General features: G+C 32.5%; 5 protein-coding genes and 1 non-coding gene across 8 annotated transcripts; 4 read left to right on the top strand and 2 right to left on the bottom strand.

The window, feature by feature from the left end:
- The first annotated feature begins 1543 nt into the window (after positions 1 to 1543).
- Positions 1544 to 2681, top strand: LOC140920162 (uncharacterized). The gene has a single exon (XM_073367907.1). It carries the CDS (start codon positions 1613 to 1615, stop codon positions 2534 to 2536), a length of 924 nt encoding a protein of 307 aa, XP_073224008.1. The 5' UTR covers positions 1544 to 1612; the 3' UTR covers positions 2537 to 2681.
- Positions 2682 to 3296: 615 nt separating this feature from the next.
- On the bottom strand, positions 3297 to 3370 carry TRNAI-AAU (transfer RNA isoleucine (anticodon AAU)). The gene has a single exon. It is a non-coding gene; the product is annotated as a tRNA-Ile (tRNA).
- Positions 3371 to 3428: 58 nt separating this feature from the next.
- On the top strand, positions 3429 to 4657 carry LOC101499862 (uncharacterized). Its single transcript, XM_004495388.4, has 2 exons — positions 3429 to 3659; positions 4088 to 4657. Exon 2 carries the CDS (start codon positions 4093 to 4095, stop codon positions 4486 to 4488), a length of 396 nt encoding a protein of 131 aa, XP_004495445.1. The 5' UTR covers positions 3429 to 3659; positions 4088 to 4092; the 3' UTR covers positions 4489 to 4657.
- A 1172-nt stretch (positions 4658 to 5829) lies between these two features.
- Positions 5830 to 13892, bottom strand: LOC101499360 (uncharacterized). The gene is made up of 12 exons (XM_004495387.4): positions 13662 to 13892; positions 11571 to 13074; positions 11447 to 11454; positions 10979 to 11160; positions 9122 to 9182; positions 8940 to 9038; positions 8190 to 8284; positions 7407 to 7520; positions 6937 to 7004; positions 6570 to 6680; positions 6254 to 6485; positions 5830 to 6131 (listed from the first exon to the last, which is right to left on the bottom strand). Exons 2-12 carry the CDS (start codon positions 12965 to 12967, stop codon positions 6021 to 6023), a joined length of 2478 nt encoding a protein of 825 aa, XP_004495444.1. The 5' UTR covers positions 12968 to 13074; positions 13662 to 13892; the 3' UTR covers positions 5830 to 6020.
- Positions 13893 to 16622: 2730 nt separating this feature from the next.
- LOC101506181 (ribosomal lysine N-methyltransferase 3) lies at positions 16623 to 19342 on the top strand. Of its 3 annotated transcripts, XM_004495408.4 has the most exons (5): positions 16623 to 16721; positions 16868 to 17240; positions 17402 to 17598; positions 17944 to 18181; positions 18444 to 19342. In XM_004495408.4, the coding sequence occupies exons 1-5, from the start codon at positions 16648 to 16650 to the stop codon at positions 19116 to 19118; spliced, it is 1557 nt and encodes a 518-aa protein (XP_004495465.3). In that variant the 5' UTR covers positions 16623 to 16647; the 3' UTR covers positions 19119 to 19342. The 3 variants fall into 3 exon arrangements, with proteins under 3 accessions (XP_004495465.3, XP_073223151.1, XP_073223152.1); XM_073367050.1 differs by lacking the exon at positions 16623 to 16721 and having other exon boundaries at positions 16792 to 17240; XM_073367051.1 differs by lacking the exon at positions 16623 to 16721 and having other exon boundaries at positions 17107 to 17240; positions 17398 to 17598.
- Positions 19343 to 22395: 3053 nt separating this feature from the next.
- LOC101499047 (extradiol ring-cleavage dioxygenase-like) lies at positions 22396 to 25286 on the top strand. Its single transcript, XM_004495385.4, has 3 exons — positions 22396 to 22758; positions 23554 to 23924; positions 24962 to 25286. Exons 1-3 carry the CDS (start codon positions 22450 to 22452, stop codon positions 25155 to 25157), a joined length of 876 nt encoding a protein of 291 aa, XP_004495442.1. The 5' UTR covers positions 22396 to 22449; the 3' UTR covers positions 25158 to 25286.
- The last annotated feature ends 1823 nt before the right edge of the window (positions 25287 to 27109 follow it).

Raw genomic sequence — 27109 nt, 5'->3', positions numbered from 1 at the left:
TTATTTTATTTTTTAAAAGCCTATTACAGCGCTTTTTTAAAGAGCGCTGTAAAAGACCTCCTTATTTTATTTTTTGAAAGTCTATTACAGCGCTTTTTTACAGACTTTTTAAAGCGCTTGTCCAAAAGCGCTGTAAAAGACCTCCTTATTTTTTTTTAAAAACCTTTTTACAGCGCTTTTCCAAAAAGCGCTCTAATAGGTCCTTTAATTATGTGAAATCAAAGTCTTTTACAGCGCTTGTCAAAAAAGCGATGTTGTATCCTCCGTTATTTTTAAAATATCATACAACAGCGCTTGTATTTAATAAGCGCTATAAAAGACGCGCTATAAAATGTCATTTTTGGCGTAGTGATTCTTAGACAATAAGGTATTTCTCCATATATTAATGTTTCATATGCTACAAAAGACATTCATATGGCCATAAAGAATCACATTGGTGCTATCCCTCAAATTCATTGTGCGAATTTTGAATTAGTTGAAATAAGGATGTGCTTTGATCAATCTAAAATTAATGACATGCATGGCCCTATACTCGACAATTGTAGAAATGATGTCTTATAGGAGCCATGACTTATATATGCTCACATTGGATAACAAATGAAATAAATCAATAATAAATACAACAAAAGTTTATTAATACTATTTTAATTACTATTTTTATTTATGTGTATAATAAAAATTAAATTCAAATAAAATGTGAGCCAACTCCATGTAAAATTTAGCATTATGCAAAAGTTATTAAAATAAGAAAATATATCACACAAGTAATAGAAATTTGAAATTTTTTAAATATTAATTTAATTACACAATCGGTACAAATTTTGGACTCCATATTTATCGGTGGAGATACATTGCTTTTTAAAAAATTAAACACTGAAATATTAATTACATTATTACAAATATTAACAAATATTTTAAAACACATTAAATATCAAGTTCAAAAATTTTCTTTTAAAAATCATATATTCAACTCTTAAAAAAATTTCAATACCAAATTTTTTTACTTTTCAAATCTTTAACAAATGTTTTCAAGAGTACTAGTATACTAGTATTGTCTAGTGTATCTGTATATAAGATTTGATTATTTTTATAGGTGGTTCAGATATTTGCACTAAATGAAAGATGTAATGGGAAAGTGTGTCCTAATAATTGGAAGCAATCCCATATTCCTTAGCTCACATCACAGCCAATAATCCAATATATATTCAGTACGTGGTACTGTTCTGCACCCCCCACGCACTCTCATTACACCTCACTTTCACCAAATAATAGTTTCACCGCAAAACAAAACAAAAGAACATGGTGTGGGCCCCTCAACCCCTTTCAACGGTATACAAACCTATAAACTTCTATTAATTAGGTCCCAGATTGTCCCTTTCTCCACACCCCAATTGCAGCTATAGAATCCACTTTATTATTTATGTCATGATCATATGCATTTTCTTTTGTTCTCTATGTTCAATGTGATATTGACACATGTCTTTTTTTAATGTGCTTTTTCATCTCTATATATATGTATTGCACCACATTATTAATTGGTCTCATGTTATGTGTGTCTCAACATTTTCTTGTGCATAGCGAAAAATCAACATAATCAAAAACTTTGCACACCATGAAATCACCAACAATCTTAAGAAGCTTCCTCTTGTGGCAGATTCAATCAAGGGCTCCGGCGGCAGTGGCTCCTTTGCCGGAAAAAAGTCGATTCGACCGAGAATTCACGGCCGAACTCGACACCCTTAGGTTACAAGGCAAAGACGGTGAAATTGGGTTGTCTCAATTTCTTGATGCTACTATCATCACTCAAAAAATTGCTTTGGATTCATTAGAGAAAATTTCTTACAAAGATGTTGATCGTGGAGATGTTGATAAATACTTAGAAGACAACATTGAAATTCTTGATGTATGTCATTATTTTATGGACAAAATGGTAAACATTAATACATATATAGATACATTGAAAGTGGTTTTACATTTGGTTGATAATAATGGTAGTGTCAAGCCTAATAAAGTTGCAACAAAACGTGCTATGGAGCTTTTGGAATCACCATCATGTCAAAGTGTAGAAAAAGTCAGATCAAGCAAAGCATTAAAAAAATTGTTAAGGCAGAGGCTATGTCATGAAACAGATATAAGTGAGATTTTGTGCGGTTCTAAGGCTATATCATTGATGTGTTGTAAATTTCTTGAACTTGGTTTGTCATTTGATTCAAAAAAAATTGGATTGTCAACAATTAAACTTTCTCAGCAGCCTACAAGCTCTTCATGGTTGAGATTGTTGGTTGAGTTGGCAAAGCAAGTAGAAGCAAGTGTTGATGAGAAGAAAGAGTTGAAGCAGACAGTGGATGCAGCTAAAGAATTGAAGGAAGAGATGAAAGGAGAAAATAAGGTGAAATATTGTGTTGAGAGATTGAAGAGAAGATGCAAGGAATTGGAGGATGTTGTTGAGGTTATTGAGGAAAGAGTAAAGGATTTGTATAGATGTTTGATTGATGTTAGGATGACCCTTTTGGGAATTCTTTCTCATCATGCTTGAATTCTTTAGATCTAGCTAGCTAGGATGTTTGGTTAGGATTTTTCACTACATAAATGATGTAACTTTGTTGAAGATTACTGATGTGTGGATTTTGTGTGAGATATATTGTGAATATAAATAATCAATTATTTTGTATATTCCTCTAGCTAGCTAGTTTCTTGTTATGATCTCTAGTTAATTTTAGTTTTATTTTTATGACCTCTTCAATTTAGTGGCTTGTTATTATTTGCACATATAGGATGATCATGATGTTGGCTAATGTTAATGATATATGCATATGGTTTTATATGTTTGATTGTTCAGCAACATCCATACTTATAAATCATTTACCCAGATGTGAGTAAAAAAACTTACATAAAAAAAATTATAAGCCTCTAAAACTGGTTTTATTTTGGTTGAAGAGGACATAAAGTGTTCCTTCCATAAAAGGAATAAATGAGAATGAGACAATACACAACATTTACGGTTCTTTTTTCATGAGCTACTAGCTGTCGATTTAGACTCATATTCTGAATTAATATATATGGTTGCTAGAGTGTGGAGTATCAATTTACTCCAATGAGAAGGAAAATGAACTTTAAGCATATGCATTTATTATTCATATACTTGTACACTAGGTTCATGTCAAAATATGCTTGAACAAGGAAAATGAACAAAAAAATAATAATAATAAACAAAAAAAAAATGAACAAAAAAAATAATAATAATAAAAAAAAAAAGAACAGTTTAAGAATATTTATTAGAAAAAATATATATATTTTGGCCCATGCAGGTCTCGAACCTGCGACCTTCGCATTATTAGCACAACGCTCTAACCAACTGAGCTAATGGGCCATTTGAAAACATTTCCATATATATAATATACATAGTCATCTGTATTTCCAATAAACTTCCCCGGGTGCACGTTTTGAGCCACTCGTTACTGTGACCGTCTTCTTCCAACAGCGAATTGATGTTAGGGTTTTCAGAGTTGCAGTGTTCCCTGACTTTTTCACTCATCATCATTGACGCATCAAAAACGATTCGAATGATGCGTTTCCAATAACCAATTCTCGAATAGCATTGCGGTTTCACCAACATTTCGTAACTCTAATTCGCGGAATTAAAAGCTTTGTGCAACACGGTATGATGTTTCCTTCTTTTCATTATGAACGTTAAAAACATTCTCGTTTCATTCTGGTTCAGTTTATCTTTGCATTTTTTGTTAGTTTTAGCTTAAGGGTTCTTTCCTTTTTTGTGTTTTAAATTTTCAGTTTGTTTTGATTTATTTCATTGTTGGTGAATTGTATTGTACTGTATTGTATGCATTGAAAAATTGAGACAATTTTACTATGAAGTACAGTTCGTGTCACCGGACACAATTTGTCGACACAAGTACTAGTTTGATAAAATGAATTAATAGAATGTAATTAATGTGTCAGCGTCGTACTGGTGTTGGGCATCAACACTTGTCAGATACCAGAACATATCTTCAATCAATAGTGTCGGTGCTACACAGCAATTTTAGGGTGCATATTGAATAATGTTGTTACTTTACTTGGAGCCTTGCAGGAACAATGGCTTATGTTGATGAGGATGGTTCTTCTGGCTCTGGAGAAGATATGAATATGTTGGATGGACACAAACGTCACACTGCTGTTGTTGTTCCGTCTGGTTCCAGTGGCCGGAAGCGTAGCCGAAAAGCTACCGGTGACGCTATAGTCGATGCCATGCTTGAGATAGCAGCCGCTTCAAAGATGAGGGCATCTATAATTTTGAAGAATGAGGACAGGTTCTCTATTAGCAAATGCATTAAGGTGTTGGATGAATTGCAAGGTGTTGATGAACGCGTTTATTTTCATGCTTTGGATTTGTTTGAGAATAGTTTTAGTGCCCGCGAGATTTTCGTATCTCTTAAGGGTGAAAAGAGATTGCCATGGTTGCAGGGAAAATGCAGTGTCCTCTCTAGTTGAAATTGTTAGTGAAAATAGTTTTTATTATGTTGAATAGGTGTTTCATAACTTTTTGTACAGTCAAGTAGATTGAAAGTGAATTGTGTATATAGATTTGGAATATTTGAATGCTAATGATACATTTTGCCCGTTTTATAATGTCTAATCTATTGCTGGGATTGTTGTTTTCTGCATGGGTGGAAATTTCAAATGCTTTCTGAAACCATGAACTAGATGCATCATAAATTATATACAGTTTCTTGCACCATTCGTCTCTTCGAGTTTATCCTTACAGATGCACTAGCCAGGCTGGGTGCAGTTAACCCTGAAATCGACGAGATGGAACTCGACACACGTGTTACTGGCTATTAACACTGAGCTGCCAGTTTGCACATTTCAGCTGCAATTTTACTCATCTGCCTTGGTTGGTTTGCTTCAAACTCTCAATTGCTAAGCTAGTCTGACGAGTGATAACCAAGATCAAAATTTCCCTCAAATTCTTAAAGGTTTATTAGTATTTTACATCATACATTATTTGTCCATATAGTGAGTTACATGGCCCTTTGTACACTGCATATAGTCAAGAAATCTCTACATCAAAATGTAATTATAAAGGATGCTTTGGTTAAATTTGTAATGTATTAGATTAGATGATGATTGACTCGGATATTATGGTGGATGTCTAGTTGTGTAGAAAGTGTTTTACTAGCCTTATTCATTACCTTGCAGTAGTGGTGTAGGCATAACAACTGTTACCATATGATTCCTTTTAGTTTTTCTTTAGCTTAATGCATTTCTTTTGCATTCTGCACAGAAGTTTCTTATATTGCCTTTTGGTTATATTTGTTGAAAAAAAACTGATTACTCTTCATATCAAATGAGTTAATCGATTGGTGAATGTCTTAATTGCAATTTGAATTAAAGTAACTATAGAATGAGCCAAGCCCTTAGAATTTAGATGGATCAAATTTATATAGCTCTAGGCTACTAATTGAATTGACCTATGAAAAATTGAAAACGGACAAAGAAACATTGATAGTAATTTGTTGAAAGTGATTGTATCATGTTAGAGTCACACTTTGGTCCTTGTTACTTCGTTACCCTTCTGCTTTTTTGAATTGTACATTGATTAAACAATACCTATGAAAACAATAGCTAAATTCAGTTTTGTATTTCATGCACACTGGATGCCCTCATCTCAGTGCGAGAACCTCTAGAAGCACGTAACAGTAAGTATCATCTTTAGATTTTTTTGAATTTTTTTAGCAATTAGCATTTATATGTATCATGTATGCACCCGACCTTACATTTTAGGACACGGCCAGAGAAACAACGGCAATGCAATGTTTAATAAAAAATATATATTCACAATGTAAAGAAATTTTTATTGGTCTCAATAACCATGCCCCACATAAACAACGACTGCTTAAGTTACACGAAACAATATTTTTCCAAATAAAGTACATTAATTAATAATATACTAATTATCTCATCCCACCATCACTCCCAAAAAAACGTAAAACAACGTAAATAATATCCCCCAAAAAATAAAATCAATTCATTGACAAGAAATGCACCCGTGCAAGGGGATATTCTTTTCCAGCAATCCAAACACCAGTTTGTGACCATTGTACATCTTCCCAGTCCAAGTTCTCCTCCAACACCTAATCATAGTGCAAATATTCAATGGATATGTAAGTTACAGCGGAAAGGAGGGTAAAAATATATAATATATAGACATTATTTAGATGCAAGTGAAAATTAATGTAGAATGATATGAAAATACCTCAACATGTTCAAGAGGCAGAGGGATGCCAATCACACGCATCACTTTCTGTGGCAGAGGCTTCTTACAAAGAGACCACCGGTACGCATCAATCATGACTTGATCAGACTCATTTTTTTCACCATTTGCAGAATGTGGGTGGTGATTTTGAGACTTCTCTGCGCCTGGGTCATGCGACTGAGTTGCTGGTGTAGCCTTGACCATTTTCTCTCCAGCAAAACAAAGCTCATATCTACAACGAAATGACTCATTGTTAAAATAACACCACAAGGAAGTTTCTTCGCGACTTCATTTAGGAACTTCCATGTCAAAATACCTGGATGTATGCGTCTCCAAATACAAAACTTCTCCCTTTTTCAATCGAGCAGATGTGTAGAGAGGCTTTTTTAGACCCTTGTCAGCTACAATGCTTATACTATATTTGATCCTGATGATTAAAAATATATAAAACGATGAGTGAGGGATAGGTGTATAAATTCAAATAAGGTGCAAAATAAATGTTGTATTGCATCTGGTATCTAATATAGGATAAGAAATACTGCAGCCTGATCCACATTGCATAGCTGAAAATTGACACGTTTTCAAATATTACTAAAATAACACAAGTGGGTTTCCATTATTTTTGCACTAACACAGCACAAAGTTAGATCAGTCAATCAGTTTTCCAACATAAACTAGCATACCAGGGCTCATTGCAAAGATTGTACTGAATAGTAACTTCCCGAACATATCTTTGCTGCCGCAATGCATTCTGAAAAACGAAGGCAACAAATATAAGTTAGCGATACTAAAGACTAGGTATTTCTAGCTAGGCTAGCAACACAAATAACATGCTTAATCACTAGTGAAACATAAATTCTTCTCAAACCAAAAATAGATATTTATAGAAAACAACAATTTGTTTGCACCAGCTGAAAGCAGAACAACGCACAATTTCTGAATCCAGAAAATAGAATATAATCAACTGAACATCCCAAGTACAAAAATTAAACACCGAAACTTTATCTTTAAAAAAACCAACACAATGCGTGATTGAATTATTGAGAAGCACAAATGCAGTGGTCAAAGAGTTCCATCTATAAAACAGCATAAACAAGTATTAAATATATTTTGGAGGAAAAACTTTTGCTTATTATTAGATGCTGAAACAAACCGAAGCTGCGGCCCTGGTAGTCATTGTCCGCTCCACAGCCACTGGAGCAAGGGTGGGCTCAACTGTTGATGTATGAGTAAGGCAAGGTTCAAGAACAATAGTTCCACCTCCTTTCTGAAGATATACAAAATGAACAGTTAGTGTTAGGAACCTTTCTTTAAGAAAGAAAGAATTCCTAGAATAATGGTGTAAAAACAGATTCAAATGAACAAAGATAAAGATTGTAAACAAAGGGATGATTTATTATTCATGTAGTGAGGTTGAAAGAGAAGACACAGGAGATTAACAATGAAGATGATAACCTTGCACTCAAGGCTATCCCAAAGGAGCACTCTCTAGTTTACAAGTTAATTATTCAAAGCTATCTTTCCCTTCTACCAATTGAGGGTTATTTAAAGACTTTCTAAGAATAACCAAAATAACAACTCTTAACAACCATCTAACTAACTAACTCTTGACAACTCCAACTATCCTCATTCTATATCCTAATAGTTAGATTTTAAGTTGGTAATTTTGATAGGCACTAGGACCAACCCATTACACATTTATGCTTATGCCCAAGTACAAGTTTGTGCAAACCGCAAATGAGATCTAGCATTTATGCAAAACTTAAAAACTTATCCGGAAACACGAGATATCAAAATGAACAAAGAACATTATAGTTGTTATGGAAAATTATGTATCAGTTTATATAACAACATGAAGTTGCAAGTAAGAGATCAGATAACTTATGGAGCAAAAGTTGTAAAGACAATAGGAGATTTTGCAGGTCTTTGATACTACCTTCACAATGCAACACTGTTCCACTCGATAACTGCAGCCAATTGCAGCACCCCAAGCACGTGAACGCACATTGTTTCTCAATGTAGAAATATAGCCTGATGTTACATACACAATTGAAATCTTTAGATTTCAAATAAAGCTTCAAATGGAAAGAAAAAAAAAATGTATGTCTCCTGAATCTGATCTAAATATATTCTCGTTCCTATCATTTGAATTTTTATGTATAATATTTTAAATCACCCCATTCTTTCAAATAGCTCATGAAAATCTATCATGAAGATTCAACCCTATATCTCATGAACCCCAAATACAACTCCAAAACAAGCACACATAACCTTAACAACTCTAAACCAGTTCCAGTTCCTTAATTGTTTTTCTATCCTTTTCCTCTAAAGTTAAGTTTGGTTCGATAATTTTAGATCCACACTTGATGATTTTAAAGAATAACCTTATCATAAAGCTTAAAGGTAAAGAAAAGTTCAACTGGTAGGTTTTAAATACCTATCGTATAAGCAAAAACTTGTCAAGAAGAAAATTGGATCCAAAACATTTACAAAACTTGATTTTCGATACATTTGATTATGTAGCTAACCCCACCTAGTGGGAAAAGGCCATTGTTGTTGTTGTATCATATTAGCCAAGACCATGAGAGTACACAACATAAATATATTATCGGTTATTATTTCATTACCCTTAAAAGCAAATTAGATATTATTGAAGATAATAGTGATTAAGGCTGTATGTCCATACAATCTTTTGGAGGTAGCACCCGAATGGTTGCACGCAGTTCTTGTATGGCTGCAGGTGGCGAAGATGATGTAGGGCGACAGTAACCTGTATGCATGAGAACTGTGCCAATACAAACGTCAAACATGTATCTTCCGGTATATGTAAGAACATGCTAATACATCAATTTGGTAAAAGACATATACCAGCAACAAGATCTGAGTCATATGTGTACACATCAGTTCCCCAAAGCTGGCCACCTCTGACCTGAATATAATAATGTGATTCTCAATACATGGTATTGCATTAATAGGAAAATCATGTTCAAAGAGTATCACAATTGAATTAGAAGGATGTAGAGAAAAAAATTAACATCAAGACAAATGAGACTTCAATCTCAACAAATCATGATCATCAAATTAAACGCCCCAACTCCCCAAATCTCAGATGGAAATGAAAACTTGATAACAAGTAGGCAGAAAACAGCTATCCGCATTATTCCGTTTATATTTCAAGAAAAGGAATTTCTTCCACATCAAAGCAAGTTAGCTATGCATAGTTTTATTTTATTAAAATGGTATAGTAAATACTAACTCTTTCAAAATATTTTATTCAAGGCTTTTGCAGAAGGATTGAAGAACTAAAAAGCACCCTCATTAGTGCTCCCTCTCATTCTACTTAATGGAGATACCAAAAAACAAGGATAAAGTTGAAAAAAATTAATGCCTTCTTGTGATGAAAGTATAAGCAACTTACTGTTTGTTTAAAACAATAGATATGAAATAATATTATTAATAGGTAAGAAGTTTTAGTCATTCACACTTTACAAGATTTGTATCAAGATGCTTAGTTTATTATTTTTATGAAAGATCTTCATTCCAAACTATGGTGCGTAAACTAATAAATTAGTTTACGGTAATAGCAACGGAAGTCACCAAGCCTCAATTTCCCATAGCATAAAATTCGAAGGCACTTTTCACCCCGTTCAGCTCCATGGACTAACTCGACATTATGAACAAGTTCAAAGGAATTTTAACCAACTTTGACAGACACTCATGGATGGACACGACTTTTTCTCCAATAAATAATTTTTCTCAAACAAGCAAGCTTAAAGGCAATGGAGTTTAGTGAAGTTAATAACCAACACATCCTAACAATCACCGACCTAGTTATTTTCAAACTGTTCAATGCAAAAAGCATGATGTAGGATAGAAGTATAGGAAGGATTACATACTGACAACAATTCAAGATCAATTGAAGAGTTCAGACCTATAGTTCTTTGGCTGTAAAAAATACTCTAGCCAGCAAGGGACTTAAACTTCCAAGGAGGACTTCAAGAATAAGAGGATAACTAGTTGACCAAAACATATATGCAGTCTTAAATACAGGTGGAACTATGGAAGAAGCAGAAGATTCAGATAAATCAAAAGGTACCAGATTATTGGCAGAATATGGATATTGATGTCTCAGAGCATCCTGGATGAATAGACAAACATCATTTTAAAAATATTTAACTCAAAAGTTAATAGAGGCTAGATCAGATTATGAAAGAATTAGAATAAACGTTATTTCAAATTTAACTAAAAAAATCTGAAGAAACACAACTAATAGTATATTTCAACCTTGTGGTTCCTATAGGACAAAGAATCCCAATTTTACAAGTAACCTTCAACCGATCCTTCTAAACACCAAAACATTGCCCAAATTGGATTATGTAGTGAAAGGAAGAGGGTTAAAAGAAACCTCAATTAAAAGAACTAAAATGTGTGAAAAAGCAAAAGAGTTAAAATCAGAAAAAGAAGATGATGCAAAGGTAAATTAAAGGAGATAGATGGAATAGCTACACAAAATAATTTTATCAGAATAACAAGAACAAATCGTTTAAAGACCATGATAAGCAATCATTGTGTATATCAAGTAAGTAGGAGAAAAGTAGTTCATGTAATATAAAAAGAAAGCCACCAACTCACCCTAATTAACCCCCCCGCCCCCCCCAAAGAAAAAAGCATAATTAATGACACTCTTTAATCAATTTTACAATAACAAATAAAAAAAATTCTTACTTGGCGGTTTGTAGCAGTAACATACTCGGACGGAATCCGAATTTCCAGAGTGGGGCCACTATTAGAGCTTTCACCATTTCTTTCAATTTGAGATTGAGAAGATTCATATTCCCTCCACAACTTTGTCAGCTCTTGCATGCTTTCACCAACTTTGTAAACAACAAAAGAAACCTCTATTTTACCTGAAATACCAGAACTTATATATTGGACAATGGACATGCAGAGGTACTTAACAATTTCAAGCTCTAATCTTCTCCATCCCATCAATAAACAGTGCCAGTAATTGATAAGCAAATGGCAACAGTACAACATTGGAACACATCAAGAAAGACGTGCAAGTGAGATGCATAAATGAGAAAGCAATGGGCCAATAATGGCAATTTCTGCTGGCACGTGTGTTACTTCACTAAGACAAGAATTCAGTAGCCTTACGTTAAATCAAGCAACTGAAACAAAATGATAGCATACCTTGAGACCTGCAAAATATATGACCAGATATAGTTACTAAAATGAATATAGTGAAGGATCATGCTTACAAATTTTATAAGCAAATTAGAAAACAATAAAAAATCAAGGAAGAGGAAGAAAGTACCCTTCATTGTCTTGGGTGTGGGATCTAAAACGAGGCTCCCGATTAGGCACCTGGGGACTCCCCCGTGATCTTTGTATCCTCTTGCGGTGCTGACCACTATAGTTATAGACATCCCTATCCTTTTCTATAGCCCCTTCCCCATCATCTGATTCCTTGTCAAAGCACCTACTACGCTTATCAGACCTGTCTCCTACTAAATCAGCATCCCTTTCTTTTCTCCTGTCTCTAGCTTCTCTATCAACATTTTTCCAGCTATCAACATCTTTTTGCTTCTTCTGCTCCGGTAACACAGTTTCTCCTTCAGGCAGCTTAGCTGATCCATCAACAGGTTCCTTCTCGTTATTTGAAACATCTTTCTCGGCTCCATTCCATGATTCCCTCTTCATCTGATCCTTTTCCCTCTCTTTTAAATTTTCTTTTTCTTTGGGAAGATCTTTTTTCTCCCTCTCCCACCTTTCGACATCTCTATCTTCCTTCACAGATTCTTTGCAGTCAGTACTCGTGTTGCTAACTTGTGCATTGTTTCTACGATCGTTCACTGATTCTTTGCAGTCAGTACTCGTGTTGCTAACTTGTGCACTATTTCTACGATCACTTCTTTCCTTTTCCTTCTCACTCCAGTCCCGATGCTTCACCTCCTTTCTTTTTCTATCTTTCTCTTTAGATCTGTCATCACCTTTAGAATCAATTTTGTTCTCTCCAACAGCTTCATGAGCTTCCCCGCCGTATTCCCTTTGTTCTGCTGTCGAACTTTCCTTTCCAACCTCATGTGAACCTTGAGTACTGCCACGTAACATATTCCAGGGGTCCAAACTCCCGCCGGGAGCATCAGAATATCTTTTTCCCCTATGGTATTCTTTCGAATCTTTCCAATCCAAGTGGACGCTACTAACCACATTATAACCATCCTTTTCTGTCTTAATATCACCTTTCAAATCATTATGACTATCTCGATCTTGTCTCACATCCTTGTTGTCATCTCCTCTACCTTCAACACGCACATCCTTTTCGTTTTTAGCAATCTGAGGATCCCTTCTTGCTTCTCCAAACAACTCCTTCTTCTCTGTTTTTGTATCACGATTCTCAAACCGGAGATCTCTACTGTCCTTTGAATCCCTTGATTCTAACCTGTTTTCGGGACCAATAGGATGATCGGCATGAGGATCATTAGAAGATGACGGTATCCTATACAATGACTGAAGAGGAGATCTTCTATCTGCATCACGAGGTACTTTTGCTGCCCGCGAATCCTGACCTATATCATAAGGCATATGATACTCATTTGAAACTGACGACGACACCAATTTGGAATATGCACCAGCCGCATCTTCAAGCTGCGGGTGTTTTGAAGATGGGTGAACAGACTCTTCGTGAGATCTCTTAGGCGTACCACTCATAATGAAAACCCAACACAGTCATACAATTCAAAAGGAAGTAATGTGACAACCAAAAAAATTATTCCCTCTGCCGTCTATCTGTTATATTAAAGTCTGCAAGACCATAACTGCCAGCCAAAATTCAACAACAGAAAATAATTTTATCTATACAAGGCCATAAAGAATTTCGGAAGCATTGAATAAATTTCATGGAAAAATACATTCATTACCATAAATGAAACTCATTAAATATATACAATAGAATGCATAGTATAAGAGAGAGTAGACAGAGCGATCAGAGAGACAGTAATTATCAATTAACAACACATAAAAGCAAATTTGAAATTGAAAATAAAAAATCCAAAATTGAAATTGTTGATTTGTTTCTATACTTACAAACATGCAATACAAGTAGGGTTACAACACACTATACAATAAAAATTAGTACCAATGAGTTAAAAGCAAGATTATGGAAGTAATAGATCTCAAAACAAAATGACCTACTATGTAGTAATATATAATCGAGAAGTAAAAGATAAGCAACCTAAAAAACAAGAAAATTATGAAAAAAAATTTAACGTTACACTAAGCAGAAAAGTGTGGATAAAGGTGGAACAATACCTACTTGGAAGGTTACTTGAAAGAAGATGCACTAATTTAATTAAATATAATAAAGAAAAGTGAAAAGAAGGAGTGGTTAGGGAAGTAAACATACATTTTGAAATTGTGAAATTTGGAGATGAAAACCCTAGAAATTAGGGTGAGTTTTGTATAATTTGATTTGACCTTGATAATCGGTGAGAGGGAGGAGTTTATTGTTTGTTTCAAGTTGTTGTACTATGGTTGTGTTATGTTTATATGTCTTCTCCGTTCTTCTGTTCGAGTGTTGTGATAGGAGTCGATGTCGTTTATTTATGTTATGTTTTTGTCCATCAACCAAAGCCCACGTCAGAATCAAATACCGTTCCGCTTGCAACTTACAAATCATATATATCCAATCACCAAACAAATTTTAAACATGATTGATGATAATTACTATTTTTTTTTTTATATAATTATTTTCTAGAAGAATGGATTAACCTAAGTTCTCATTATATTTATATTTCATTTTTTTGGTTAAGTTAACTTATTAGTTGATATAGTTTTATTAAGTGTTCAAACAAGATCTTTGTAATACAAAATATTTTAAATATATTTATAAATTTAAATTATAATTAATTAATTAAAAATTTGATAAAATCTTAATTTTCCTAAAAAACGAACGTTAACTCGTCGTCAAAGTAGTTGCATAATCAATACCTTTCTACTTATGAATGTGTTCCTTATTCCACTTTTTTTAACGAACGATATCGAAAAATTGATAAATTCATATTGACGGGGATCGAAAAGAAACGAAACAAAAAGAAATACATTAATCGATATAGATAAGAAAAAATGACTATTCTAATGGCAAATATTGATCTTAGTTTTTGCGATTTGCATGTTTTCAACTTAGCCTTAATTGGGAAACAAAAAAAAAAAAGATTGGAACCTCCTTATCAACCATGATACTATCATTTGTCACTTCCTCAAAACAAAATATTTTTCATAAGGGGATTTCTTGGAAGCTACGAATTTCCAATCAACATTTCAATGTGAATTTATCACATTCACATTCCTCCGGAGGTTTCCTCCGGAGGTTTCCTCCGGAGGTATAGAATCTTTGAGAGACTTTGACACTACATCTCAACTCAAAACTTTAAGGCATTAGGTTTATGGATCATTTATCTTATATATCCAATATTTTCTTAATTTCTAGTCAATGTGAAACTAACCACTCATAATTGAAGTTCAATACTCCCAAAATCAAATCATTTATTTGGAGGCTATGCAGAAATGTGTTGCCGACGCATTCCCAGTTGCATTCCTATAGTGTGAGGTGCCTTATCATCTGTCCTTGTTGCAATCACAAGAGGGCGACTATTGCCCATATTATGTTCCACTATGGTGTGGTTGAATTAGTCCGAACACAACAAAATTTATGGTCTCACATAGAATCGGTCGTGCAGCAAATTGAAAATATGGGAGTCATATTTCGTGTTGTTTTGAAGAATTTGTCCCATGATGAGCAGTGCAGCTTTGCTATGGTTCTATGGAGTATTTGAAAGTCAACCGCATTTGGAACAATATGAACGAAACTACAACTAGCATTATCGACTGCACCGCACATGTCTTGTATGAATGGAACTAGACTACTTTGCAAGCCCCTAAGTCCAATAGCAACACACCAGCGCCCCTACTTGCCCATGGATAGCACTGCTTGTAAGCTTCATGAAATGCACCGTAGATTGTGCAACTTTCCAGCAATACAAAAAATAGACTTTTTCAACGATTGTTAGAGATCAGTGAGGCAACTTTCAAATGGCACAATGTAGATGGTCTTCAAACTATATGAAAGGCCACGAAGGGAAGCTCAAAGTTTACTTTATGCCCTCATTTGGTTGCAAGATTGGGAAACTTTGACTTTATTTTAAAATGACATTTTTGAAAAATAAAAGTTCAACTACTCTTTTCAACACGTTCTATTTAATTGATTAAAATTAACACCAATCTCGCCAAATTCAAATAAGACTCATATGATTTTGTAAGATCTATACGAATTTTAATCAATTAAATTGAGTGTATTAAAAAATGTGTATCGAAGAATATGTTCTTAACACTCATCTAAAAATAAAACACGAATTAAAAGATATAGAAGAGAAAAAAGATACGAGAAAAATAATTACCTATCCAAACGTTGTTAAATACACAAAAATACACTTTGAATATGATAAAATTCACTTATAGTTTTATCCTATACTCCACATTTAACATTTACCCTCACAAATACAATAAAATGACATTTTTACCCTCGTATAAATCTTAAAATTTATAATTTTTCACTATTCCATCATTTAACGTTTTCAGTAAAAAGTGATTTTTTTTTTCTTCCAATTTTACTGAAAATACTTTTTTTAAAGTTTTTTAATATACAATATATACTCTGAAAAAATTCAAAAAAAAATTCCGGTTCATATGTCGTTTTTGAAAAACTTGAAAACTTTTTTGGAAATACTGAAAAACTTGATTCAAACATTTCCAAATAAATAATATATTCAATATATTTTGCACTTAAAGACATTTGGTGTGTATAGAAAAACTTGTGAAGAAGTTTTCCAGTAAATCCCCTCTATACCGGATATTTGTTTTCAAGTTTTTTCAGTAATATAAATTTTTAAGCTTATGTTCCGTAAAACTTTTTTAAAGGTATCCGTACACATTTTTTTACTCTTCTGTACTGAAAAACTTAAAAAAAAATTTCCAATATAAATCTTTATATACTGAAAATCTTATAAATTATTTTTCGATAACTTTTAGAAAACTTTTATCTATCAAAAAAACTTTATATGTTTGGTCCATAAATCTTTGAACGGTAAAAAAACAAAATGAATTTGAGTTGGTAAGGTAGTAAAAATAAATAAATAAAGATATACTTGACATTTTTACAAATTTGAAATTTGTAGGATATAGGTACAAATACAAGGATACAGGATAAATTTTTCAAATTCACCTTTGAATTATTCGATTTGGACAAAATTTAAGAACTTTTTAGAAGACTTGATTTTGTTTTTTGTCCTGTTGGGCCATATTATTTGGAGTTTATTAAAAATCAAAGGCCCAAAATGAGTTATGCCGAAAGTCTTAAACCCTGGAATGGAGAAAAATCAGTCCCTCTCTCTCTGCATATGGCTACCAGGTACGCATGTTCTCTACACTCTCTCTCTATTTTTCGTCACGAATCATTTTCCCCAACCAAAAGGGTATACCAAAAATCGATACTTTAATTAATTCAACACCCTCACCATATTAAAGCTTCTAACTTTCTTCTATTTTGCTGCTTAGGCGTTTGAGGGCATTTAAGCGATGGATGAAGTCCAATGGATTCGAATGGAGCGATGCATTGGATTTTGTGGACACTCCAGAAGATGGAATAGCTGTTAAAGCATTGTGTGAAATGAAAGAAGGTGATGTTGTTGCAAAAATGCCAAAGGAAGCTTGTCTTACAATAAAGACTAGTGGTGCATGTGAAATCATTGAAAATGCTTGTTTGGGTGGTTATTTGGGATTAGCTATTGCTATTATGTATGAGAGAAGTTTGGGTGAGGAATCCCCTTGGGCTGGTTACCTTCAGCTTTTGCCTCAACAAGAATCTTTGCCTTTGGTTTGGACTATTGATGAAGTTAACCACCTTTTGTGTGGTACTGAACTTCACCAGGTATATACACGTAAACACCAATAATAATTTAAGAAATTGAATGTATATGATATTTTTGTGACTGTTCTCTTAGGCCTTGGTATTAATCAAATATAGTGAGATAAGGAACTGTGTGCTTTTCCTTTCATGAAAATTTTCTGATCTCTTACAATTGTAGGCAGACAGTGCAAGAAGACAAAGCTCTCATCTATGAGGACTGGAGCGAGAATATTCTACCCCTGTTGGATTCAGAACCTTCAAAGCTTAACTCGATATTCTTTGGTGTGGAACAATACTTTGCAGCCAAAAGTCTTATCTCATCACGATCCTTCGAGATAGATGATTACCATGGTTTTGGCATGGTTCCCTTGGCAGATCTGTAAGTGAAGCCTCTGGTGATTAAATGGTTCTCTTTTCTAGTCTAAGATTAGCCCTTCATTTGCTAGTTATTACATTTTCAATTTTGCCTTACCTTTATTATCTATGTTAAGCAACTTACTGGTGTATACTCTCTATGTTGTGAGAATTTGAAGTTTTTGTGTTCTTGGCATTTCAAAAGAAAAGGTTATTGATGTGAAACTCTTCGCAAAGGATTTCTCCTTTCACACAAAAGTTATGCTATTACTAAATGAACCCCTTTATTCATATCCCTTCTAACTAGCTAATATAGACAATTAGGACTAACTGTTGTCCTACTGATGACATAGTTTAATTGCTTCTCCAGTTTCAATCATAAAACGGGTGCAGAAGATGTGCATTTCACCGCTTTGTCTTCTAATTATGAATCTGATGATGATGAGGTTGATGAGGGCATTGTTGATGAAGAAGCATTGCCTCAAAATACCTCTATGGATAAGACTGAGGAGTCTGTTGTTAGCGACATGGAATGTTCTTCTGTTACTGAGGATGATACTTCAATGCTGGAGATGGTTTTGATAAAAGATGTTAGCAGTGGAGCTGAGGTAAGGAAGTCCCTTTCATCAATGTGCTCTTTTTTTAAAAAAAACTTCCACCGGAAAGTGATCAGTCTTGTGTAATTTCATAGGAATAAATCTCGGATCGAATATGTTTATTTATTTACTTTCATGCATTTTATAGTTTTGGATATATGGTTGACATTTCAATTTGATATGTTCAATGACCTCAAAAAGCACTCTTCTACTTTTGATACAATATACTAGTTTTCTTTGACATGGAAACCACTTATTCTTCCATTTGATACAGGTATTTAATACTTACGGCATATTGGGTAATGCCGCTTTGCTTCATCGATATGGATTTACTGAGCAAGATAATGCCTACGATATCGTGAACATTGATTTGGAACTGGTAATTCAATGGTGTTCTTCTTTGTTCTCTGACCGCCACAGCAGATCAAGAATCTCTCTTTGGAGAAGGTTAGGCTATTCTAGTGGCAGCGAAAACTCGGAATATTTTGAAATATCATTTGACGGAGAACCACAGATTGAACTCCTCATTTTATTATTCATCATATTTTTACCAGATGATGTCTACAACAAATTAGACTTATCAGTAGCAATTGCTGGAAATTGTCATGAATCAAGTGAAACCACTCTTTTGATTGATAACATTTTTTCATTGAAGGAATCTAAAATGAGCATGAAACCTTTGTTGACCAAAGAAGTTTGTGATGCTTTGTTGTCGCTAGCTGATATAAGGGAGAGTCTCTATGGTTTGAAGTCAATAGAAGATGATATTGAGGCATTGGAAAAGTGTAGTTTTGTTGGAGATAAAAAGGTGTATCATTCTTTGGTGCTGCGTATCAGTGAAAGGAAGATCCTTCAAAAACTCAGAAATTATGCTTCAAAGTCATATAAGATTACTAATTCTAGTTCTGCCAGGAAGAAGTTGAAAAGAGCAACAAAGAGAGGAATTTGATTTTTTTTTTTTTTGTAAGTTCTTTTTAGTTGTTTTTTATTTCTTCATGAGATGCTCTAACATTTATTATTTTTATATTGTTGTTTTGGTTCATTGATTTGTGCAAATTGCAAAGCTGCATATCATATGTACCGTTTTGGATTTTGATCAGCCAACAAAAATCATGTATTTTAACGTACCATTTGCGTTGTTATAATTTATGCTATGATCTTTACATTTTTGCATGCTCTTATTTGATAATATAATGTCTTCTTGTACTTGATAATAATGAAGTGAAAATTCGCAGTATGGTATCACTTAAATTGTAACCCCTGTGTGAGTGATGACCGGTGACAAAGGAGTGTTAAATGAGTATGGGCAATTTTTACATTATTTTTGTCGTATTTAGTTAATGTTGGATACTGAAATGACACTAAAAAAATATAGTAAATATAAGATTAATGGTAAGATGAAATTATAGGACCAAATAAAAATGGTGGATGTTATTCTAGGACCCACAGGTATTGTATCGAATTTTAAGATTTCGTAGTAAAAAAATTCAATCTATTAGTGAAATATGAGATTAATGATTTGCTAGAAGTTTTAATTCAATAGTGTTTTTCGTACATTTTAAGTATTGACTATTTATAGACAAAACAACTTTACAAAAAAAATTCATAAAATATTTAAAATTAAGTATATAAAAAATGATTACTGTGTGTGTTTGGATGAAAGATTTTTTCGAGGTAATGTAATTTTAGAGTGTAATTTAAATTTTATTTATGTGAATTTTATTTTTTGATGATAAATTTGGAGAACTTTTAAAATGAGAAAAATTTATGAAATATTTTGTCAAAATTAAATTTGGAAAATTTCAAATACTACCTTAAATGTAAGAATTTAAAATTTGTTCTTAACTTTATAGAATGCAAATCACAAATTTAAATCTTACAAATAATATTGTCTTTAATTCTCCAAACCCAAAACTACAATTACGAGAAAAAGGAATGTAAAAAAAAACCTTATAAGTATTCAATTAAATTCAAATAAATGTATAAAAATGACTCAAAAATATGATAAATCTATCCAATTGTAAAAAAAAAAAAAATAGTATCTAAATGAATTGCATACGGTCAACATTTTCTACCAATCTCAATTCATATTTTAAGTTATATTGTAGATAAAATTTTAGATTTAAAACACAAATCTTATCTTCATGTAACAATTGATGTTTCGATATAGATAAAAGGAAATGTAAAGAGAAAAGAAAAGACACAATAAATAAATAAGAAACCAAATAGTTAATAAGTAAAGTCATTTGTCCTAATCACTAATGATAGTGGTCGTACTAGAACGAGGAATGATAAAGACCTTTAGAAAGAAATGTGCATAATATCATTTTTCAGCTTTCAAGACATAACTTCAAATAAAGTGTTGAAGAATATTAATTAACTATGAACTATCACATGCTAAATATTGATTAAAATATTTTAAAAAAAAACACATATTTTAAAATGGAAAATAATGCAGAAAAAGAAAAATATATGTTGGTTAGATTGTTACTTACTAAATAAATGTGGTATTAATATTGTGAACAAAATTCAAATGACACAAATGAGATATAATTGAATCGACAAAGATAAAATTATATGGCAAAATTTATAAATAAATTGGGTCAGTGTGGATGAGTAACAGAGTTCATGCATGGCCGAAGGTAGAGTTGTCTTTAATGGTAAAAAGCTTACTATCCAAATAGGTTTTGCTTTAAATTATATTTTATTGAAAGAGAGCGTAAGGAACAAGCTGTCTTAAAGTTTAAATAATTCATTCTTGTGAATTAAATAAATTGATATTCTTTTTTTAATATTTACATAGTTGACCAGAGAGTGACACATAATAATATGAAAAATTATTTACGTGATACTTTTAGTTTTAATCTTTGTGTGAAATAGTTTATAACATTTTTTTTCATATATGTTCCCTCCATTGGCATTTGTGATACACTCATTCAAAAAGAATCAGATACTAAATATTGATACCATTTGTAGTGGGAATGTAAACTCGAATTCACTAGTTTAGTCAATTTCGTAGATATAATTCTATAAATAGTTTTAGTCTTTTTATTTTTACTAATTTATAAAATTATTCATTCTATTTTAAAAGTCGTTATTTTTTGTCTCTCCATATGATTTTTTAATTAAAAAATATGACGTGAAATGTTTTAAATAACGTGACATATAATAAAATGATGTAGAATAATTAACACCCCTGAAATTAGAATAAAACTCTATAAAAACTTAGATTTCAACTTCGGTAATTTTTTATATTTTTAATTTAATTAATGACATATAAATAGTTAATACTTTTAGATGACTTTATATTATAGAATTGTACGCCGTGTCATTATAAATATGTCAAATCGTCATTTTTTAGTTAAAAAATCTGAGGGAGGGACCAAAACTGACGACTTTTAAAATAAGATGATCAACTTCGTAAATTAGTAATAAAAAAGAGACTAAAACTACAATTAAACCTAATAATTTTTAACTTATTTTAGTCTTAGTAAATATAATAAATAATTCGATAATTAACTAACACAATTGAAAAGTTACGAGTTTGAACTCAAAATACGATATTAAAGTCAATAATATAACATTTATGAGTTGAGACTCACCAAGTCCTTTGTTTAGTAAAATGGGGTTGGTGAGATTATTATGACAAAAAACAATTCTCATTTCTTGTTACGTATTCACATATTATTATTAGTTGAAATAGCTAATCAATGATGTGAAAAGGTCAACCGATAAAGATGTCAATGAAGACAACGTTATATAACACTACACAGGAATTCATTTACATGATTTAACTAAGAAGCAAAGATTGTACAAATAAATCCTTTCAACAAAAAAAAAAAAAAGAAGATTGCATAAATAATTTTCATAAAAAATTACCATATAAAGTACTGTACATAATACATAAATATTGTTTACATTAAGTAAAATATAAAAAATACTCTATAGATGTAATTTGAAGTTGTGGTGTGTTAAGAGCGACATATTGATTATAGAGAAGGAAACCGTAGAAAGAGTCAAGAATTCTAAAATACAATAGTATTTCCTTAATATTATTCTCATATAACTTATAGTATGGAAGAAACAATAATAGGAGAACAAAAGTTTCAAATGGAATAAATCATGTGTTTGAATATTGGAATCCAACAAAGAAAACGAAAATTACAAAGGGCTTGGTCAAATGTCAAACATTTAAACGCGTAAGCTATGAGATAAGATAATAATGCAAAGTTGTTCTCACTTCTTCTCCTTTCTAATATATGTAATTAAAAAACATATAAATGAAGATGATATCAAGATTTAATCATAAACTAAGAAACGAAAAGAGAAAAGAAATAGTGAATTCAATAATAGAAAAGATGGCATTGAAGGAAACGTTTTACATATCACATGGATCACCAACACTAGCCATAGATGAAACAATTCCTGCATGGAAATTCTTGAAGCAATGGAAGGAGGTTTTTCCTCATAGACCCTCTGCCATTCTTGTTATATCTGGTCACTGGGACACCTCTGTTCCAACCGTCAACGTTGTACAACACAATCAAACCATCTATGACTTCTCTGGCTTCCCCAGAAGCATGTACAAGGTTTCTTTCTTTCTACTATCTTCATGCATCCATTTCTTCTAATTTCCATCACCAAATTACATTCTTACCCTCACAAAAACTCACACTTCATTTTGCTCAATACTACTTGGATTCTTTTTCTTGTTCTGTCATCTACTACTACTTATTTGGTCAAGATTTTCAATTTTTGGAAAAAAGGTCTAGAAATTTCTCTTCAATCAATTTCATAATATAACTAGGTTTAAGAAATTATTTGGTTTATGGCAAGGTAACCTGTTTTTTAATTGTTAAAAAATGTCACTTGATATCACAATTTAAAAAGAATCTGTAATCTCTAGTGTCACACGTAATTTAGAAATCTCGACTTAGATTTATATTTTATTAGAACACTTTTAAATTACATTTTGAAATGTGAGCTCACTAATTTTCACCTAATAGTCGTGATTTACAACTCTGTGACTGCCGAGAATCCAAATCCATTTGAGAACCGACTCCTTTAAAATAAACTATTCAATTTAAAGGAAAAAGTAAGAAAATATAGCAATTGATTGGATAAACAACCATTGAGCTTCATATATTATGCATACACATTAAGTTGTTTAAATTTCAATTGGATCATAACTCTTCACTTTTCTACTCTAAAATAAGGTTACTTAAGATATGCTTAAGTAGCAATTCAAGGACTAATAATTGTAATTTGATGTTGTAACTTTCAATCTCTCCACAAAGAACAGAAAATGTAGAGTTAAAGAAAAGTGCATTTGTCCATTTTTTTCTTTTCTAACTATCTCTTTGAACTTGTTCCTTTGATTGCAGCTCAAGTATCCTGCACCAGGGGCACCACAGTTGGCAAGGAAGGTGAAGGAACTAATTGAAGCATCCGGTTTAAGTCGAGTGGACGAAGATAAAAAGCGGGGCCTTGACCATGGAACATGGGTGCCTCTCATGTTGATGTATCCAGAGGCTGATATACCAGTGTGTCAACTTTCTGTTTCATCACAAAGAGATGGTACTTACCATTATAACTTGGGAAAGGCATTAGCTCCTCTTAAGGATGAAGGTGTTCTTATAGTGGGGTCAGGAAGTGCCACCCATAACATGAGAGCAATTGGACATCGTGATAGCCCTCCTCCTGCTTGGGCTCTGGCATTTGATTCTTGGTTAAAAAAATCACTCGTTGAAGGAAGGTATGTGTTGCATTTTTTATTTCATCTCAGATTCAATTCATATACTGCAAGTAGTACTAAGTGATTAGACTCAAGTGATTAATGAGGTTCAGTATAGGTCAGTCCGACTTTTACCGTTATCGACAACTGTCCATTCATTCCCACTACCAATTGAACTGTAATATGACCACACTTTATTAGTTGAAAACTGGAGGATTAAGAACAAAAAAATATGCTGCAAATATAATCCAATTTTGCTTGCTCTTAATTATTTTATAATTCAAAGATATTAAACATATAGACTTTTGTTTGGATAAATAGCTCAATACAGTGTTTAAAGCATAAGCGCTTATTATATAAGTGTTTATGTACTATAAACTATTTTTATAACAAATGATAAAATAAAGTCAACAGTAATCATATAAGCTATAAACTATTTTCATTCATTATTCTGGAGAACTTATGAAAATAAGTTGAAAGTAGCTTATGGATATGTCATAATTTGTTTGCGTAAACTCTCTCAAATAATCTCATAAGTGTTTATGTTCAAGGGTGGAGCTAGGTTGTTGGTTAAAGGGGCTCCAGCCCCTGCTGGTATTTTTTGCATATCCAAGCCTCATGTTTTGTTAGGCTACAATCCCATATATTTATATGCACATTTAATTGATAATTTGATAATGCCTCGTATGCTTTAAGAAGGGCAAAGAGATGACTATAAAATTTGTTTTTCTTGGAAAGGGGTCATTGGAACAGGGCCATTTTTTATTCATTTTATAATTAATAAAAAACATAGCCCCTCCACCACACTAATGCTGGATCCGCCCCTGTTTTTGTCAGCACATAAACTCAAATAAGTAATTCTAAACAAGGCTAATACTCTCCACATAACTGTACATGTATTTCTTTTAGATGCCCTCTCTGATGAACTTTTCTTACTCAATCTATTAGAGCTAAATGTTCAATTTATTAGTTGTGTGCATGTTTATGAACACTAACATTTGTACCATTTATTAGTTGTACATCTTATAATACAAGTGCTCAATCTATGGTTATTGTAGATATGATGACATAAACCATTATGATGAGAAGGCCCCATATGCAAAAGTGGCTCATCCTTGGCCTGATCACTTCTTTCCATTGCATGTGGCTATGGGGGCTGCTGGTGAAAACTCGAAGGCCAGAGTTATCCATGAGAGTTGGGATGGTGGTGCTTTTTCTTATGCCTCTTTTGGTTTCACATCAGATTCTAGTTGATACATCACATTGCTTCCACGTTCTGCTGTTTTTTTTATGTAATCAAATAAAATGTAGTGATGTTTTATGATCTAAAAAGACATGTATGTATGTGCCTGAATTGTTATTAATTTTAACAAATATTTCATATGTGCCTGCAATTTCTCATTGAAACATTAAATGTGTGAACATAAAATAAGAGAGCATCTCTAAATATAAGCTACTAACCTCTGAACTATAACAGTCTCAACCGAATCAGTTATATCAGTTACGACCAGTAACTTATATGACCGATTTTAATGAGCTGAAACAAACTTTTCAGATGCTGCAGCATAACCACATGTAAGTTGTAATAGATTTTGAGACACTTCAAAAGAGCCAATAAAACTGATATTGTAATGAAAAAAATAACATGATAATGGCCTAAATACCCCTTGAGCTACCACTGTTTTCTTTGATTCTTCCATGGTACTTTTTTAATGGATTATAAGATATAATTAAAGTCTAATACTATTAAATATCTCCAACCAATTGCAATAAACAAGTTATTGCTGGTGAATTTATCATAAATATAGGATATAATTATATTGGAAGTGTTGCATCAAACGGCCACGTAAAGAGGTTTTGCTATCAGCAACCTATAATTGACACTTGTGCTTAGGGGTTAATCATTGAGGTTGCAATAATAATATGGTATAAGGGACAATTAGCAGCTTCTTGTTGCTCATGCTAATTAGTATTATTATTATGCAACAGCTATACATTTGACTATTAGTCTTGAATCATTTGCACTCTTGTGATTATGAATTCTAATGAGTGCAACTTACAAAGTGTTAGGATGAATATAGTACTTATTAGTATACATAGTGTCATACTGAGATCATCATTTAGTAGCAGAAAGTAAAAAAGTAGTATAACTTCCTTTACATTTTGAGGAAAAATCATATTTAGTAACAAAAATTGATTGATTTGGGCTATGGGGGCTGCTGGTGAAAACTCGAAGGCCAGAGTTATCCATGAGAGTTGGGATGGTGGTGCTTTTTCTTATGCCTCTTTTGGTTTCACATCAGATTCTAGTTGATACATCACATTGCTTCCACGTTCTGCTGTTTTTTTTATGTAATCAAATAAAATGTAGTGATGTTTTATGATCTAAAAAGACATGTATGTATGTGCCTGAATTGTTATTAATTTTAACAAATATTTCATATGTGCCTGCAATTTCTCATTGAAACATTAAATGTGTGAACATAAAATAAGAGAGCATCTCTAAATATAAGCTACTAACCTCTGAACTATAACAGTCTCAACCGAATCAGTTATATCAGTTACGACCAGTAACTTATATGACCGATTTTAATGAGCTGAAACAAACTTTTCAGATGCTGCAGCATAACCACATGTAAGTTGTAATAGATTTTGAGACACTTCAAAAGAGCCAATAAAACTGATATTGTAATGAAAAAAATAACATGATAATGGCCTAAATACCCCTTGAGCTACCACTGTTTTCTTTGATTCTTCCATGGTACTTTTTTAATGGATTATAAGATATAATTAAAGTCTAATACTATTAAATATCTCCAACCAATTGCAATAAACAAGTTATTGCTGGTGAATTTATCATAAATATAGGATATAATTATATTGGAAGTGTTGCATCAAACGGCCACGTAAAGAGGTTTTGCTATCAGCAACCTATAATTGACACTTGTGCTTAGGGGTTAATCATTGAGGTTGCAATAATAATATGGTATAAGGGACAATTAGCAGCTTCTTGTTGCTCATGCTAATTAGTATTATTATTATGCAACAGCTATACATTTGACTATTAGTCTTGAATCATTTGCACTCTTGTGATTATGAATTCTAATGAGTGCAACTTACAAAGTGTTAGGATGAATATAGTACTTATTAGTATACATAGTGTCATACTGAGATCATCATTTAGTAGCAGAAAGTAAAAAAGTAGT

The sequence above is a fragment of the Cicer arietinum genome, chromosome 4 (assembly GCF_000331145.2).
Source record: "Cicer arietinum cultivar CDC Frontier isolate Library 1 chromosome 4, Cicar.CDCFrontier_v2.0, whole genome shotgun sequence".
Classification (NCBI taxonomy): Eukaryota; Viridiplantae; Streptophyta; class Magnoliopsida; order Fabales; family Fabaceae; genus Cicer; species Cicer arietinum.
This window is presented reverse-complemented; position numbering and strand designations above follow the sequence as displayed.